This window comes from Dendropsophus ebraccatus, chromosome 9, assembly GCF_027789765.1.
Source record: "Dendropsophus ebraccatus isolate aDenEbr1 chromosome 9, aDenEbr1.pat, whole genome shotgun sequence".
In the NCBI taxonomy this organism is placed as follows: domain Eukaryota; kingdom Metazoa; phylum Chordata; class Amphibia; order Anura; family Hylidae; genus Dendropsophus; species Dendropsophus ebraccatus.
Window position 1 is genome coordinate 102600069 of NC_091462.1, and position 17321 is coordinate 102617389.

At 43.1% G+C, this 17321-nt stretch overlaps 2 protein-coding genes across 2 annotated transcripts in view; one reads left to right on the top strand and one right to left on the bottom strand.

Moving 5' to 3' along the window:
- Positions 1–17321, bottom strand: part of LOC138801375 (deoxyribonuclease-1-like) — a 17736-nt gene continuing 415 nt past the window's right edge. The window contains exons 2-9 of the mRNA XM_069984134.1: positions 11703–11836; positions 10300–10388; positions 9468–9554; positions 6880–6995; positions 5797–5909; positions 4490–4644; positions 1840–1936; positions 1–1613 (exon numbers count right to left, since the gene is read on the bottom strand). Of these exons, the coding sequence (XP_069840235.1) occupies positions 1560–1613; positions 1840–1936; positions 4490–4644; positions 5797–5909; positions 6880–6995; positions 9468–9554; positions 10300–10388; positions 11703–11836 (845 nt within the window). The 3' untranslated portion in view covers positions 1–1559. The remainder of the gene's footprint in view (positions 1614–1839; positions 1937–4489; positions 4645–5796; positions 5910–6879; positions 6996–9467; positions 9555–10299; positions 10389–11702; positions 11837–17321) is intronic.
- The window catches only part of INTS15 (integrator complex subunit 15), a 19535-nt gene continuing 17673 nt past the window's right edge, over positions 15460–17321 (top strand). Inside the window, exon 1 of the mRNA XM_069984133.1 lies at positions 15460–15718. The gene's annotated coding sequence lies outside the window, so the exon portion shown is untranslated. The remainder of the gene's footprint in view (positions 15719–17321) is intronic.

Consider the following 17321-nt stretch of genomic DNA (forward strand, 5'->3'; position numbering starts at 1 on the left):
CTAGGGGCAACTGAGCCAGTTTCACTTTACACCATGTTTGATTAATCTCCCCCTGTGTGTATACACACCGGCTCGGGTTCCCTCAGGTGCAGCACTACGTAAGTACCGTAGTAATCACAGCCATTGCTGCAAATTAGCAACAACGGCCGTGATTACTACAGTACTTACGTAGTGTGAACATAGCCTAAAATTTCAGGCCTTTGTCTATGATGTTGGAAATCTGATCAAATCAAGTGATTATATTAAATTGGGCCCAGAAATATTTGAACAGTGATAATTTGCAGAATCCCCCCCCCCCCCCTCTCTCCGCTTTTATCTGAGACCCAAGTTCTCACTCGGGAGGACACAACACGTCCATGCATCACATGACAGCCCATTTATTACAATTGGGACAGTGTGCTATCTGTGTTTCCCCTGTGATGGGGCTGAAGTGTAATTGAACACTTGTTGAAGGGTTTCCCTACAGACTACAGCTGATCACTGGGGGTCCCCCAATGTATCATCTGAGGTTCTATTAAACCAGGGAAGGTGACTCTTCGGCCCTCCAGCCCTACAATTGTAGTTTTGCAACAGCTGGAGGGCTGAAGGTTCCCCATCCCTGTATTAAACAGTGATTGTCCACAACTGAGAACTCCTTACTTTTAGAATTCCCAGAGCTGACCGTCATTCTCCCTCCATCAGATATACAGAACTATTGTGTAATATAAAGCATTCTGGTGTTGTCTTCCTCATTCCTTCAGATCTCTTGTACAGGAGAGTCTTCTCCATTGTGTAGGGTCATCAGTGCAGGACGGATCTAAATGTCGGGTCACACTGGCTATGTAAAATGCTCAATACAGTTATAAAAGAGTGAAATACGTTGCCTCAAGCTACTGTGTACGGGCAAATACTAATCTGTGCTGAGCAAGTGGCTACACCTGTATACAGTCAGTACTTGCAGTATTATACATAGGTGCGGTATGTAATACGTTCCCTTTCTCAGGCCATGATTTATGCTTTCTCAGTTTCCCGTATAGCCCCATTCACATCATGATTCCTGCACAGCGCCGTTATACATAGAAAACCCATCAAAAAGGTTAGTCCGACCTATACTGCACCATGTTTCCAACAGGTCCATAGACTTTAATGAGCTGATCATGGTCTCATAGGGGCTAGGTTCGGGCCATTTCTCGAACACATACCTTTTGCAAGCCTCATAAGCTTGGTCTACTGTGTGAGCCCCGCACAGAAACAGGGACCATTACAGTCATAATTAGACTGGGTTTGGTCCATTAAAGTTAGAGGGACTGCAAGGAACACGTTGTGGGTAGGTTGGCAAACCTTTTTGATGGATTGACAGGGCCGAAAAGGACACTTTTGGTTTCTGTTGGGTTGATGGATCCCATTGGCCGTATGCATTCCTGACCTATACAGCAACTCTGAAAAGCAGCCTAACAAGGTTTTTCTATGTCCATCTACCAAATAAAGATGGCACAGAAAATCCCTGCTTTTCCACTGAATCCTAATGTAAGTTAGAGACTCCAGGCGTCATCATCTTCCGGTAGTCATTGAGGCTTGGCTTAAGCCATCATCAGCTCCAGCTCCACCGGGTAGTGGTCACTGACTGCTAAAGCCTGTACAAGGGAAAAAAGACAAATAAGAACTATATAGCACAGGGGTAGGGAACTTTGGCTCTCCAGCTGTTGCAAAACTACAACTCCCATCATGCCTGGACAGCCAAAGCTAGAGCTTTGGCTGTCCAGGGATGATGGGAGTTGTAGTTTTGCAACAGCTGGATGGACAAGGTTCCCTGCCCCTGATATAGCATATTGCAGCCACTAATCTACAGGCTTTTATTACCTGCTCCAGTGTCAGTTTGTAATGTTTGTGGAAGTTGAAGACGTTGGCGGAGTCGGGCACTATGGCGTTATGCAGGTCTGCACCACTGATGACAATTCTGAGAAGGAAAATAGATACATACAATTTGGACAAAACCTGTTCTGAGGTATATAGATATTTGTTTAGTGTCATTTATCAAAACTGCCAGACAGGAAAAAAAAAAAAAACAGGCCTTCATGCCCAAAGCAAACGAAGCGCAGCTTTGGTTTTTTGAAAAAACTTCTAGTATACCATAGTAATATGTCAAAAGTTTTGATTGGTGAGGGTCCAGGTACTGAGATCCCACCAATCGATAAAAGGAACCGGCCTAATAATTATCGTTTACTGCCATGTAAACAGGGGATGCGCAGCCAATAGTAATGTATTTCAATGGCCACACAAACGATACAGGGATTGTTTATGCAGCCCAGCCATTATTTTTGCTGTGTAAAGGCATTGCTAATGAGCTCCGATCTCGTTGATCTGCTCTTATTTGCAGATGGCCAAAGATTGTAACATGTAAAAGGGCCTTTAGCTGAGTTCTGCAGCAGCACAAGCACAATGCACAGTTGCCCAATGCCACCGGGTACACTATGGGAACGGGCAGACGTGATGTAGACAGTTTTAGGACACTAAACCCCAACTGTATAAAGACTTAGCTTAATGTCTGAAAATGTAAGGACAGGTTCCTTTTAATATTGCCTCCAGTCATACCTCCATAATAGGGGAAAGATTACTTCTCAAAGGGACCTTCAATAGTAATTCTACCTAAATGTAATTCTTACTAAAACATGGGTGACAACTACTTTACGCACCTCTGACATCCCATACATGCCAACATTTTAAAGGTTTTATCCAGAATTGAAAAACATAGCTGCTTTCTTTCAAACACAGCGCCACTCTTTTTTTTATCAGGTTGGATGTGGTATTACAGTTTAGTTGCACTGTATTGAATAGAGCTGACAAGAGTGGCGCTGTTTCTGGAAGACAGCAGCTATGTTTTATATCCTGGATAATCCCTTTAATTAGCAAAACTTAGCTGCAGTTTTGAGCCAAAAACAGACGTGGATCCAGCACGGATCCACTTTTTGAATCCACTCAGGCTATGTTCACACGCTGTATGAAACCGTTCTGTGACCTGGCCGGTCTTATTAAAGATTATACCGGATGATCTCTAGCGCCGCAGAGTTCTAATGCAGGTGCATCCATGCGCACCTGCATCAGAATTCCCCACTGCACACTATGGAGCGTGCGGTCGGAGCCATAGTGCACTGACAGGGTTTTCTGCGGCTGCTATTCAATGAATAGCAGCCGCAGAAAACTGACATGTCAGTTTTCTACGGCGCCGCTAGAGATCCCGACCGGAGCGTATATTATGTGTATACGGGATTCCATAGAAGTCAAGGTAATGCTTTTTTTTTTATTAAGCACGGTCTTTGTTGCAAACGGCAACAACGGCCGTATTTTTACGAAAATATACATTGTGTAAACATAGCTTTAAAGAGGCTTTCCATACTTTTGCATACTTGGCTGGGTTATGTGGGATTTGTTGGTAATCACTATGCATGTCGGCTGATCAGAGCCTTTTAACATGTCCTATTACACAAAACGATTGTCGGCCTGAATGGCTGGTAATTGGCCAAGTAAGGCTGATCGTCATTTCATGTAATAGGGCCTATAGTCTTGGCTCAAAAACTGCTGTGGTCCTTTAAAGAGTCACTGTCGTATTTTTTTTTTTTTTTTTTTGCAGAAATCAATAGCCCAGGCGATTTTAAGAAACTTTGTAATTGGGTTTATTAGCCAAATCTGCCATTATCTGCATGTAAAAAGCCTTTTCCCAGGTTCCCCCCCCCCTCCCTCCTTTTTCATCCACTCCAAAAAATCTGAAAATTGTGACTTGTTGCATGAGTCGTACCCTGTCTGCTCTAGGGAGGGGGGAGGAGGAAGGAGGGAGTTAGCCGGCAGCAGAAAGCAGATAACAAAGGATTAAAGGCACAGAGCTGGGTGACAGCTGTAATCAGAGGTCAGAGAGGTCAGTGGTGACTGTCCCAGGAGATAACGGGTGAGGTATTTGTAGATTAACTCTTTGTTGTCCTGTTTTGGTCTTTTCTTTAGCTCTCCCCATAGGAGAACAATGAAGACAGGGGGGAGAGCTTCAAACTGCTTTTTCATGATAAAAAAGCATTTTTTGGCTAATAAACCCAATTACAAAGTTTCTTAAAATCACCTGGACTATTGATTTCTGCAAAAAAAAATTTCACGACAGTGACTCTTTAAGAAAAAACTGCAGAGTGTGATAGGGAGCAAGTCAAAGCTGCCCTTTCATATGTGGCATTTGCATAAACCTCATCACTTTTGCAGTCCATCTAATTGGATAGTCTCTTCAAGATGGAGACTGTTGACAGTTATGGCAGCCTACAATTTAGGAGGTGTTATATTATGCATTGAGACTTGCCAGATGAAGAAGGAGTGAGCTTCTTCTGCCAACAGGATTCTCTGCCTTGTACAAAGTATACCGGGCTATGACATAAAATCCCAGCCCGGGGCGGGTTAATTCCAAGTCTCTGTTCTGTGTTGCCCATTTCTATTCCATATAAGAATCATACTCTGTGGCTTTGCGTCCTGTAGTTACCTGTCATAGGCACAGTCTGTTTTTCCCGCAGTGGTGTCTACATCATGTGGAATAAGCCACGTGAAATCCTCATTGTTGTACATACGGATGCTGTCCCAGTCAGATTCGGTGACGTAGTTGCAGTCAGCATTGAAATCTCCCAAGAAGATAATATTCTATCAGATACATAATATAAATATAAAAGTATGTAATATAATAAAATATGAATACATGACATCAGAAATAAGTGTTTTTTTTTTAGTTTTTTTTTTTTTAGCAGAAACAGTGCCCCTCTTGCCCATGGACCCTAAGGCCTTATTCACACGTAACTTAAATTTATCCCTAATTGCAGATATTTGGGCACATTTATTTCTATTGGGCCATTCGCCCAATTCATCTGTAGCTTTATAGATCTGCAATGTCTGTCTGTACGGACCAATATTGCAGCATGGATTCACCTATATAAGTCTATGGAAACGTCTGTAATTTTTATGAAAGAAATATCTATAACAGCCTCAAAATTTATTTATCACCTTCCAATTTTTTGTGAATCTGTGAAAAACACGGATTACGGACGTAATACAGACAAAATGTTATCAAATTGCTGACAATGAAAGGGAATATAACCCCTTTAAATGAGCCCTAGTCTACTCGATTGGTGCTTGTAAAGTGCATGCTTCAGCCTTGGTAAAATGGTCCACAGTTATTGTGTTTCCCCCAAAATAAAACAGCGTCTTATATTAATTTTTGCTCCCAAAGATGCGCTAGGTCTTTTCCATGAAGAAGAATTCACATGCACAGCACGGTATGGCGGATTCCGGCCACCAGGGGGAGCTCACCACCGCACACTTATACAGCACAGCAGTGACAGAGTACAGTAAGGTGTCAGGAACGGAATAACGGCAGACTGTGTGTAGCTCTACATCTGGCGGTAGGGGACAATGGGGATGGCGGCAGGCAATGGGACTTTCGATGCCTTGCCTGCACATTTGCAAGTGAACATCGGGGTTGGCGGCAGGTGAAGGCCTTCATGTCCTGCATGCAGCTGCTCTGCAACGGACGGTAAAGGTAGAGGACAACAGTGGTGGGCTAAAAAGAATCACAGCTGCATGCCCTGGTGTCCTGTTCTGCGGGCATGCTTCCAAACAAAAACTTTGCTTTTGGGGAAGGCCTTATATTTAGAAATTCAGCAAAACCTCTGCTAGGTCTTATTTTAAGGGGAACAGTATCTACAATTGAACAGTGGTAAATGTGGCATCTCTGTCCTGCAGCTCCATAAGGCTTTACAATACATCCGCCACGCCGCTCATCTACGCCACAATACTTACATCACTTTGGAATTTCTCAACGACGTCCAAGTAAACATCATATAAGGCGTCTATCTCCCGAACGGCATCTTTTGGTGCAGAGTGCAATGGGACAAGCACAAAGTCCTGAATGACTGTGGAGCATAATCATCAGCGTTAGTCCACCGAATAATGTACCTCCTCATCACCAGTATTCAGTATGGAGACCTATTTCTCAAAGCAATTGTCCAATAAAAAAAAATCCACTCCCTTACACCCTATGGCTATGGTCACACATAGTATGAGCTGGGTCACGGAAAGGCCGGTCTCAGAAAAGATCATCCTGACCAGTACTGCAGTACCGGCTGGATGATCTTTAGCACTGCTGAGTTCTGATGTGAGCGCCTCAGTGCGCGCCCGGATCAGAACTCCCTACAGCTCACAATGGAGCATGCGGCCGGAGCCGCTCGCTCCATTGTGTGAACTGACAGGGTTTTCTGCGGTCGCCATTCAATGAATAGCGGCCACAGAAAACTGACATGTCAGTTTTCTATGGCGCCGCTAAGGATCTCATAGTATACACTCCGGCCGGGATTCCCTCAGCCTGCAGCACTACGTTAGTACAGCAGAAATCAATCAATTCCGAATTTTTGCGGAACTTACATAGTCTGAACATAGCCTATTAGTGAATTCTGAGTGGGAATGTCATCTGTTCAGGATTCTCATCTCTCTCACGAAGTGAACATACAAAGAGTTTCTCCCACTCTGTAGGACCTGTCCAGTCCCACATTACACAGACAACCCACTGATTTGAACAGACAGTGTAATGCTTAAAGGGGATATCTGATGCTTTAAAATTGTTTATATTGCGCTGCAGACATATGGAAAATAACAAAGAGCCTATGTTTACTGCTTCCCAGCGTTCTTCTCCGTTGTCCTCCGCTGGTCACAACCGCTAATTTTGAGACAAACTTATCTCGAGAGTGACAGCCTTCTTAGCCAATGAATGACTGAGACGGGACAGCAATGCGGCCTGTGATTGGTTGAGCAGACTGTCACCTCAGAGATGAAGAGCTGAGCAGCTACTGTCAGGTACTGTATGTATATTGGCCATATAGTTCTGACCTGTCCCAGGAGCGTTGAACATGACCACAAATGGTTCCCTGCTGAAGGTGTCCTCTCCGCTGTACATGTTGTGATCGTGGTAATGGTAGTTGTCGTGCACATTCACCTTGTCGTTCCTGTAATGGTTGGGAGAAACACATGTAAGTGGTTATCATTATAGAGAGGTGGTTGTGTTTGTACATCACTCTCAACATGGGAGGAAGGGGGACCCTCTTGTTTCTGACATAGACAGCCATATCTCCTCACTGTAAGGAGCCAGTTCACACTGAGCAAATTTGGCAGGATTGCGTGATAGAAAGTTGTGAATGGTGTGAACTGGCCCTAAGGTGTCCATAAAATGTCATATTAAAAATATAACATTGTTTTGTGATATAGGAAATATAGAGCTCCTTTAAAAGGGTAGTTCAGCAAAAAATGTTTTCTTTCAAATTAACTGGTGCCAGACAGGTATGTATATATATATATATATATATATATATATATATATATATATATATGTTATGTTTGTAATTTACTTCTATAAAAAAATCTCAAGTCTTCCAGTACTTATCAGCTGCTTTATGTCCTGCAGGAAGTGGTGTATTCTTTCCAGTCTGACACAGTGCTCTCTGCTGCCACCTCTGTCCATGTCAGGAACTGTCCAGAGCGGCAGCAAATCCCCATAGAAAACCTCTCCTGCTCTCCAGACTGGAAGGAATGCACCACTTCCCCCAGGACATACAGCAGCTGATAAGTACTGGAAAACTAATAGAAATAAATTACTAGAATTAGTAATAAATTATTAGAAGTAAAATCTCTGGCACTTTCTGACACCAGTTGATTTGAAAGAAAAAAAATGTTTTGCTGAACTACTCCTTTTAAGACCTAATACCTGTCCTATTACTTCATCTGTTATTTTGCCTGTATAACTTCCATGGATTGTGATCTTGCATACATTACATCTGATTTATATAACATATCACTGCTTAATCCATTAACCCTTTCGCTGTCAAGGCACCTTGTATGTCACAGGTGTCAAACTGGTGGCCGCTTAGCTGTTTCAAAACTACAATTCTCATCATTCCTGGACAGTCAAAGCTTTAAAGCATGATGGGAGTTGTAGTTTTGCAACAGGTGGAGAGCCAAGGTTCCAATATGTCTGTGCATTACATGTGCATTACATACACAGCCCATTGATTTCAACCTTTACTATATAGAGCTGGGTTCACACTGAGGAATTCTTGTGGATTTTCAGACGGAATCCGCGGCAAAGTGCGTGCGGGTTTCCGCCCGTAAAGAATGAACATTGTGAATGTACATTGGCTTTAACCGGCTTTCCGCTTATTTGTTCACACAGCGGAATATCCGTGCTGAAAATTCCGCGGTGCATCTGCTTTCCGCCTAAAGAATTGACATGTCAATTCTTTGGCCCCGTTCACACTTAGCAAGAACGCCGGAATTCCGTGGCGGAGCCCCGCCGTGTTCAGTGTGCTGCTTAAGTGAATGAGAGGGCGCTTGCTCCTCCGCTGCCGCCGCTCTTTGCTCATAGAAATGACATGTCATTTCTTTGAGCGGAGAGGGGAGGAAGCGGATGCGCGCGCGCCCTCTCCTTCACTCAAAGCAGCACACTGAACACGGCGGGGCTCCGTTGCGGAATTCTGGCGTTCTTGCTACATGTGAACGGGGCCAAAGAATTGACAAGTCAATTCTTCAGGCGGAAAGCAGATGCACCGCGGAATTTTCAGCGCGGAAATTCCGCTGTGTGAACAAATAAGCGGAAAGCCCATTAAAGCCAATGTACATTCCCAATGTCCATTCTTTACGGGCGGAAACCCGCACGCACTTTGCCGCGGAGAACGAGGCCATAGGGCGGATTCCGCTAGAGGAAGCCTATAAAAGTGAATGGGACTTGAATTCTGCTTGAAATGCTGCTTGAATTCCGCTTGCTTTCCGCTTGAATTTCACTTGAATTCTGCTCCTATTCTGCCAGAGCTGAATAGGCGAGGAATTTTAAGCAGAGAACTTTTTGCTTCAATTCCTTGAAAATTCCTCAATGTGAACCCAGCCTAATGCAGTGCGCAGCTCACTACCTATTGCAAAACTATGACTCCCAGCATGCCCTGTCAGGATATGTTGAGAGTCATTGTTGTCCAACAGCTTATATAGTTACAGGTCGGGGATTAGTAATGTAATGCTTCATGCCTATAGTGACCCCACAAAGGAATTAGACACCGTCTATCAGATTTCTCCATAGATCGCGGTATATCTCTTATCCCCAGGTGAGCTGTATGGCACCTCCATGGGCACACATCACTACTGTATCCTACAGATAGGAGATCCTCAGTACATACTCTCCCAGCAGACTGTACACAGAGCTTAGATAGTGTGCACATGATGTGCTCTGGGCTGTACGCCAACTCAAACACTGGGAGATGGATGAAAGAACTATAACAACACCAGAAGTGAGTACAAAGATGTAATATGTCAAACAAGAACACTCAACATGTTACAGTCGCTTCTATACAAACAATGGTTAGAGTCGTAAACTGTTCAAACTTTTATATGTATGTATCATAGACATGACATGAAACCTATTGTATGTATCTCACCTGTAAACAAACAGGTAACGCTCCTTATAGCTGTCTCTTCCGAGAGTGTCGCTGACCACATAGGAGTAGATAGGTTCTGACCACTGGCTGCAAATACATAAAAGGTTAGTACTTAAAGGGCAAGTCTGATGGTTTTTTTTTTTTTCTTTTAAATCAACTGGTTTTAGAAAAATCTCCAGTCTTCCAGTACTTATCAGCTGCTGTATGTCCTGCAGGACGTGGTGTATTCTCTCCAGTCTGACACAGTGCTCTCTGCTGCCACCTCTGTCCATGTCAGGAACTGTCCAGAACAGCAGCAAATCCCCATAGAAAACCTCTCCTGCTCTGGACGGAGGTGGCAGCAGAGAGCACTGTGTCAGGCTGGGGAGTATACACCACTTCCTGCAAGACATACAACAGCTGATAAGTATTGTAGATTTTTAAATAGACCTAAATTACAAGTCTATATAACTTTCTGACACCAGTTGATAAGAAAGAAAAAGATTTTTGCCGGAGTACCCCATAATAAGACCATAATAATCTTAGTACTAAGTAATCTGAATAGTAGTTCATGTGACGGGTGATAACAGGCCTGATTTGTTATAGCACTGAACAGGAAGTGTTGTCATAGGGAAACTGAGAAGAAGGGCTATAAGTAATGGGGCTGTTTTCTGCTTTTAAAGTGTTACTGTTATTTAATGAAAACCTGTCATAAAGACCTGTAAAAGTTTTATCGGTGGGGGTCTCAGACACATGCTCAGCTCAACGCCATTTCTCCCCGCTTTCTCCATTTACGCTTGACACCCTCCACCATTTTTGTAGCCCATTTTATGGACAATAAGAAGTGTATTACCTGTTCAGTTCTGTCATCATGGTTTCAACAGCACTTAGATCCGTGTCCCGGACTTCCTGTATCAGAATGACATCATACCGCTCCAATATCTAAAAACATAAAAAAAGGTTACTAGAAATCATCGACAAACATGCAACCGACCAACCACACGTGGATAGAGTGAATCCCAGTTTTTCTGGCCCCTGAGGAAACCTTTATGTTAGGGGAGAAACACGTTGGAACTTTTTGCCAGTTATTTCTGGGAATAATTTTGTTGATGTTGGAAGGCTAGTGTTACCTTTGTTGGCTCCCTTTTGACTTTTGATTGAATGCTATCTTACTCACCACCACACTGACTTACAATGGTAAAAATCTGGCGAAAATCTTTTTCTTTCAAATCAACTGGTTTCAGAAGGTTCTTTTTTAAAATCTCAAGTGTTCCCATACTTTTAGTTGCTGTATGTCCTGGAAGTGGTGTATTCTATTCTGTCTGACACAGTGCTCTCTGCTGCCACCTCTGTCCATCTCAGGAACTGTCCAGAGCAGGGGAGGTTTGCTATTGGGGTTTGTGACTGCTCTGAACAGTTCCTGTCATGGACAGAGGTGGCAGCAGAGATCATTGTGTCAGACTGGAGAGAATACGCCACTTCCTGCATGACATACAGCAGATGATAAGTACTGGAAGACTGGAGATTTTTTAATAGAAGTAAATTATAAATCTATATATTTTTCTGAAAGCGGTTGATTTGAAAGAAAAAGGTTTTCGCTGGAGTATCCCTTTAAAGGGAATCTGTCAGCTGTAATTCACATTCAAAACTGGCGACACTGTTAGATAGTTGTAAGGAGACACACAGTACCTTTTATATATATATATATATATATATATATATATATATATATATATATATATCCGTGCTTTCATAATATAGAAAATGCCTTTCTTCTGTGATGCAAAGAGTCAAAGAGGTTTTCCCCAGTTTCTGAAGTGCACAAAGCTAAAATGCCTCCTCGCTCCCCCTCGCATACCTGCATGATTGACAGCTGAGTAACAAGTAGGTTTGGGGATGGGAGGGAAGGTGAGGAGGTGTTACAGCGCTCAGTTCAGGAGCTTGGCTACGCCTCTTTGACTCCTTCCATGATGGATATATATATATATATATATATATATATATATATATATATATATTTGTCTGCTCCCGCTAAAAACAGCAGGTTCTGATGCCTCTTTACCAATGTGTATGGAGGCCAATAACGTTTAACTGCAATTAGTCGGCATCTCTTCTGTTGTGATATCAGTTCATTATTGATTCATGGACCTGCCTCTTTAAAGGGGTTACAATAAAAAATATTCCCTCTAAATGTATTCATATACAATAGAGATTGTCGCTGTAGATATGTCTAACCATAGCTGAAGGGCGCCTTACCTTCATTATAATCGTAGACACCTCAGGGTTATTCATTTTAGAGTCTCCAAATGACTGAATGTTAAAGGCCCCGATTTTTATTGCCGAGATGGAACTCGCAGCAAACGAGAGGGCGATAACCAATCGCAGCATCTCTGACGGGAACAAGACACAGAGGAAAGGGGAAAATGAAAATTTACATCCAAAAATATCAAACCACCATAATCATACTGAACTTATAGAAGATGGCGTTCATTAATGAGTACTGAGCGGTGGGCACAGAGTACAGCTCCATTTACAAGGGGCACTCAGTCACTCTCCTCATTGGTGGAGACTCCAGCTGATCATACATATATCTATCCACATGCTGCTAGTGGACAAACCCTTTAGGCTGTGTGATACTTTCAGGTTTTCCATTGCAATTAAGGAATACAAAACCAAGATTGGATCATAAATTGGCAACATGGATACGGGAAATATTGAGATTTTTCCTTTTTTGAAATCCGTTCTTGGCTTTGTATTCAATTATTCTAATTAAAGGAGAAGTCCTGTGAAATGAAAAGAATTCAGAAAGACTTATGGTACTTTTACACGGAGCGATAATTCGCACGATTGCACGATTAACGATTTTGAATGAACAATGTTTTTTTTATAACGATCAGCGTTTAGACGGAACGATACATCGTACGGAAAATTCACTATGCGATCGTTTTGCGATTGTTTAAGCCCATCTCACACATAGGTGAAATCGCTGAAAGACTGTTTACACTGAACGAATTTTTTGCGAACGATCAATGATGATTTGAAAACATGTTGAAAGATCAAAATGAACGATTTTTTGCTCGTCGTTTGATCGTTCGCTGCGTTTACACGTACGATTATCGTTCGAATTCGATCGTTATCGTGCAAAAACGAACGATCAATCGTTCCGTGTAAAAGGACCATTAGGGCCCTATTCCACCGGACGATTATCGTTCAGATTATCGTTAAATCGTGCAAATCTAAACGATAATCGTTCGGTTGAAATGCAGTTAACGATTAACGACCGAACGAGAAATCGTTGATCGCTGTATAAAGGCCCTATTCCACAGAACGATTATCGTCCGTATTCGGCCGATATCGGCCGCTACGGACGATAATCGTCCCGTGGAATAGAGTGCAACGATCAGCCGACATCGTTCATGTCGGCTGATCATTGCAGTCGCTTGTTTTTCAACATGTTGAAAAACAAGCGACTGATATAGCAGCGATCTGCTGCCGTCGCTCCGTTGAATAGGAGCGTCGGCAGCAGACGCTGCTATATCCTATGGGCTGCCCGGACGATCAGCAATATCCCAGGCAGCCCCCCCGGCAGCTCCCCGCCGCCCCTCCCGCACTCACCCGCTCGCTGCAGCCGCGTTGAATAGCAGCGACAGCGAGCGGGGAACGAAGAGCAAACGAGCGCTCAGAGCGCTCGTTTGCTCCTCTTAACGACCCGTGTAATAGGCCCTTAAGACCTGGACCTATTTTTATCGGTTATTGTTTGAAAAATTGTTCGAATTTAAACAATAATCGTTTCGTGTAATAGCAGACAATGATTGAACAACCAACGAGAAATCGTTGGTCATTGATAGAATTCAAACCTATTTTTATCGTTTGATCGTTCGCACATCATTCGGTGTAATAAGAAGTCATGGCTGAAACATTGGCAATAGCGACAACAAAACGACCGCAAGAACGATCATAAGTAACGATCATTGTTGCGTGTAATTGGGCGAACGATTTTGGGTCATTTGAGATCGTTTATCGTTAGTCGTCAAAAAATCACTTGGTGTAATAGTACCCTTAGGCTGCTTTCCCACATTTCCTATACGTCACCACATGCAGCCAAAACCAGACCCTCATGCGGTAATCAATAGGCATATGGCCACTAATCCTGGTAACAGCATGTGACTACTAGGGTTAACCATACACCCCCTCCCTCCAAAAGGGAGGTGGGAGACTAAAAAACTAAAAACAAAAAAAAGTTGTTTCCTTCCCCTGCTCCCTGGTGCTGCCCCCCTGCAAGGTGCTTCCCTAAGCACCAGACCCTGGGTCCCTACTGGTAAATACGGCCCTGCTCTCGGGTCCAGCTTACAGCCACCAGCTTCTGCAGCTCTTACAGCTGTAACGTCACGTACCCGGCTGAGAAACTGCCCACTCAGCCAATCAGTGACTGGGGCGGGACACCACTGCAATCACTGAATGGCTGAGTGGGTAATCACAGGCCGTGACATTGCAGCTGGAAGAGCTGGGTATGTAAATTACACAGATTCCAGCTGAACATGACATCCGGTGGCCGCCAGCCACCCAGGAGCAGTACTATGGGGCACTACGACAGGTAACCCCCTGCCTTTCTAATTTTTTTTTTTTTTTTTCATTTCACTGCACTTCTCCTTTAAATCTGGCTCTGCAGATTATTGCATATTCAGGCCCATCAGCTGTAAAAGTAGCACATAGTAGCCCGGAGCACTGTGGTTGGGTTTTGTAGACAGTATCAGGACATAGTGTACTGTACGTCACACCCTTTGCTGATTACATCCTCCATGTATTTACATGTATGGAACCTTTAATTACAGTAAACAGAAATATAATTTTCTTATTTGTGCGACATTGATCTGTTTCATGGCGGCTTGACAAGTCTGTGACCTTAAAGGGAACATGCAAGGAGAAAATTACCTATTGTTTAGTTTTAAAAAAAATTTTGATTTTTTTTTTTACCTTTATTTTCTATGATAAAATAATTATGCAATTGTGCAGTTTTCAGTCTGCCTACTAAGCCTAATATTAAAGGGGAAGTCCGGTGTCTGAATTTTTTTTCAAAAGAGATGGGGAGGAGGTGGCTGAACTTAACAACATGCACCTACCTCCCAGGCTCCAGTGCAGGGGTCCCGGTCACCCGGCTGCTTTCTGATCTGAGTAGGAACCTGGGTCGTGAAGTCTCAGCCCCGCTCAGCCAGTCAGCGGCGGAGCAGGGTCCCGCTCCCCACCTCCTACCCGACTTTTTTCAAAAAAATGTCTAACATCGGACTTCTCCTTTAAGCTGACACTTCTCCTCTTTATCATCACATATAGAATTACAGTAGCTAGATAAGACAAGACCAGGTTATTCACAGGTGATGGTCACAGCTTAGCCTCCTCTCCCTGCTACAGCCCATAGAAATGAATAGGGTCCGCTCTAATCTATTGTGTCTATGTTCATGGGGCTTGCTGTAAAGCATATCTATAAATGCTGTTAAAACAGCTCAGGTAACATGGCTGCCCCCCCATAACAATGTACAAAAGATGAAATAAACAATTCCAATCAAGCAATAGAAACAGAAGTGAATGGAGCTGAATTGTAATACCACACACAACCTGAGGACAGGAGTGGCGCTGTTTTTGCAAGAAAGTAGCTTTAATTAGACAAGTTAATGCTGGAAATTACTGAGAATTAGCAGTAAACAGTTTCCCCAAGACTATTACTTTCTGTCTACTTGCCCCTTGAGGTGATGCATATTGATACCATTCTGTCTTTCCCTGCCATATAGATACATGGGTGTGTGTGTACAGGTAAGAACAAGTGATTAATAACATATTCCCACACTTATTTGCATAATTACTATATGTGTATACAGCAATTATCCCCAGTCAGCAGATAGGATGGGAACGTGGCCAAGATATGCAAAGTAAACTTGCACACGGTACATTACTATTAGGTAGCACATCTTCTCCAAACAGCACATTGAGTTAACCTTTTATATACAGGTTTTGAAAATAATTGACTGCATTGTAAGTGGACACTGTTACTCACAGGTCCCTGCTTCAGGGCGAGGTCTTTGCTGGTGAATGACATCCCAGTCATCAGTTACATTAGTTGATGGGCAGGCTTGCTCTTCTTCCCCCCACTCTGGACGCTAAATCACAACTTTGTGTATCCTAGCCGTGGGCTCTACTCTTCCTGGTCCTCAGCACTGAGTTCTCACGACCACTGGCCACAGCATTGGCTGCCGGCTGCCAAATGGTGCAGGATGATTAAGGTATGGCTATCCTGGCTTAGTTTCTATGTGCTTTTGCTGTATATTCCCTTAGCTTGTTGTTACGTATACTCATCTGATTTCTGACCTCAGCCTACTTTTCTTCCTATAGCCCTGTATATCACACTCAGTAGCCGACCTGCTCTGCTGGTGACAACACTTGGCTCCACTCTTTGCTCTGATGGTGCCAACGCTGCCTATCCATAACTAGCACAGGGACCACAACCTAGCAATCCTCCTGTAGCAAAGTCCACACTTTATTGTAGAAATTAAGGGTGAAGACTAGAGGTTTCCTTCAACTATTAGCCTGCGTCAAACAGATTGTAGTTTAGAGAGTCCACTATCTGGTATGTGATCATAACATATGCTGTAATAGAAGCAAAGTTTAGCAGATTATCGCTCCCTGTAATAAAGACAACGATCACTCAAAGAAACAATCATCAGTTAATCGTTTTCCTTTAACATGTTTAAAAACGTGTAAGGGTGCGTTCACACCTACAGGATCCGCAGCAGATTTGATGGTGCAGATTTGATGCTGTGTTCAGTTATTTAAACGAAATCTGCTGCAGATCTGGTAGGTGTGAACGCACCATAAATGTGTAAAGTAAAATAAGAAACTTTATACTTACCTCCCTACAATCTTCAGTGTCCTTCTAGCTTCTCCCCGCAGCTGCCGCTGGCACTGCTGGAGCCGTCTCTCAGAAGTGACAGACTGCTCAGCCAATCACTGGCCACGGCACTGTCCCGTCTCCGCCAGTGATTGGCTGAGCGGTCTGTCATTTTAGAAACAGCTATAGCAGTGCCAGCGGCAGCTGCGGGGAGAAGCTAGAAGGAGACCAGGGACAACCTAAAGGATGAGAGATACCAATGATATATTGTACATAGATATAGGGCTTACATATGCGTCTCAGACAATCCTGTGTTCAACGATAGATGATGGAGTAAGGGTCCTATTACATGGAACGATTTTTAACGATTAACGACTAACGATGGCAAACGAGATAGTTTATCAATAACCTGAAATCGTTCACCATATTACACAGAACGATGGTCGTTATTTACAATAGTTACTATAATCGTTATTGCGATCGTTACTATGATCGTTTATTCCTTCTGATCCCAGCAAAACAATGAACAATGTGCAATTACACTGAACGATTAGTGAACAAATGCGGAATTGGAGCAAAGGAATGTGGAATTACAGCGAACGATTAGCGATAATTTTAGGCTCAGATCTAGATCAACGATCGACATACGAACGATGTTTCCATCGTTGCCTGCAATTACACAGAACGATTATCGATAAAATCCGAACAATTTAACGATTTTTTGTCCTGTATAATAGGGTCCTAAATGTAAAAACTAGGAAATTTGTGAATATATAGATCATAACATCCCGAAATATATCCATTGAGGCAAGACAAATGTCATAAGCATATAGAAAGGTCAAAATGGAAGTCGAACGGAAAGGAGACCTTCACTGAGATGATGGTGGTGATGGTGCTCAAGCTGGGTGAAAAAAACTCAAGAACCCTTGTTGGGTTGGAAAAGAGGTCAATAGTAGAAACACCAAGGAAAGCTCAAACTGGGTTGTAGATCCAGAAAT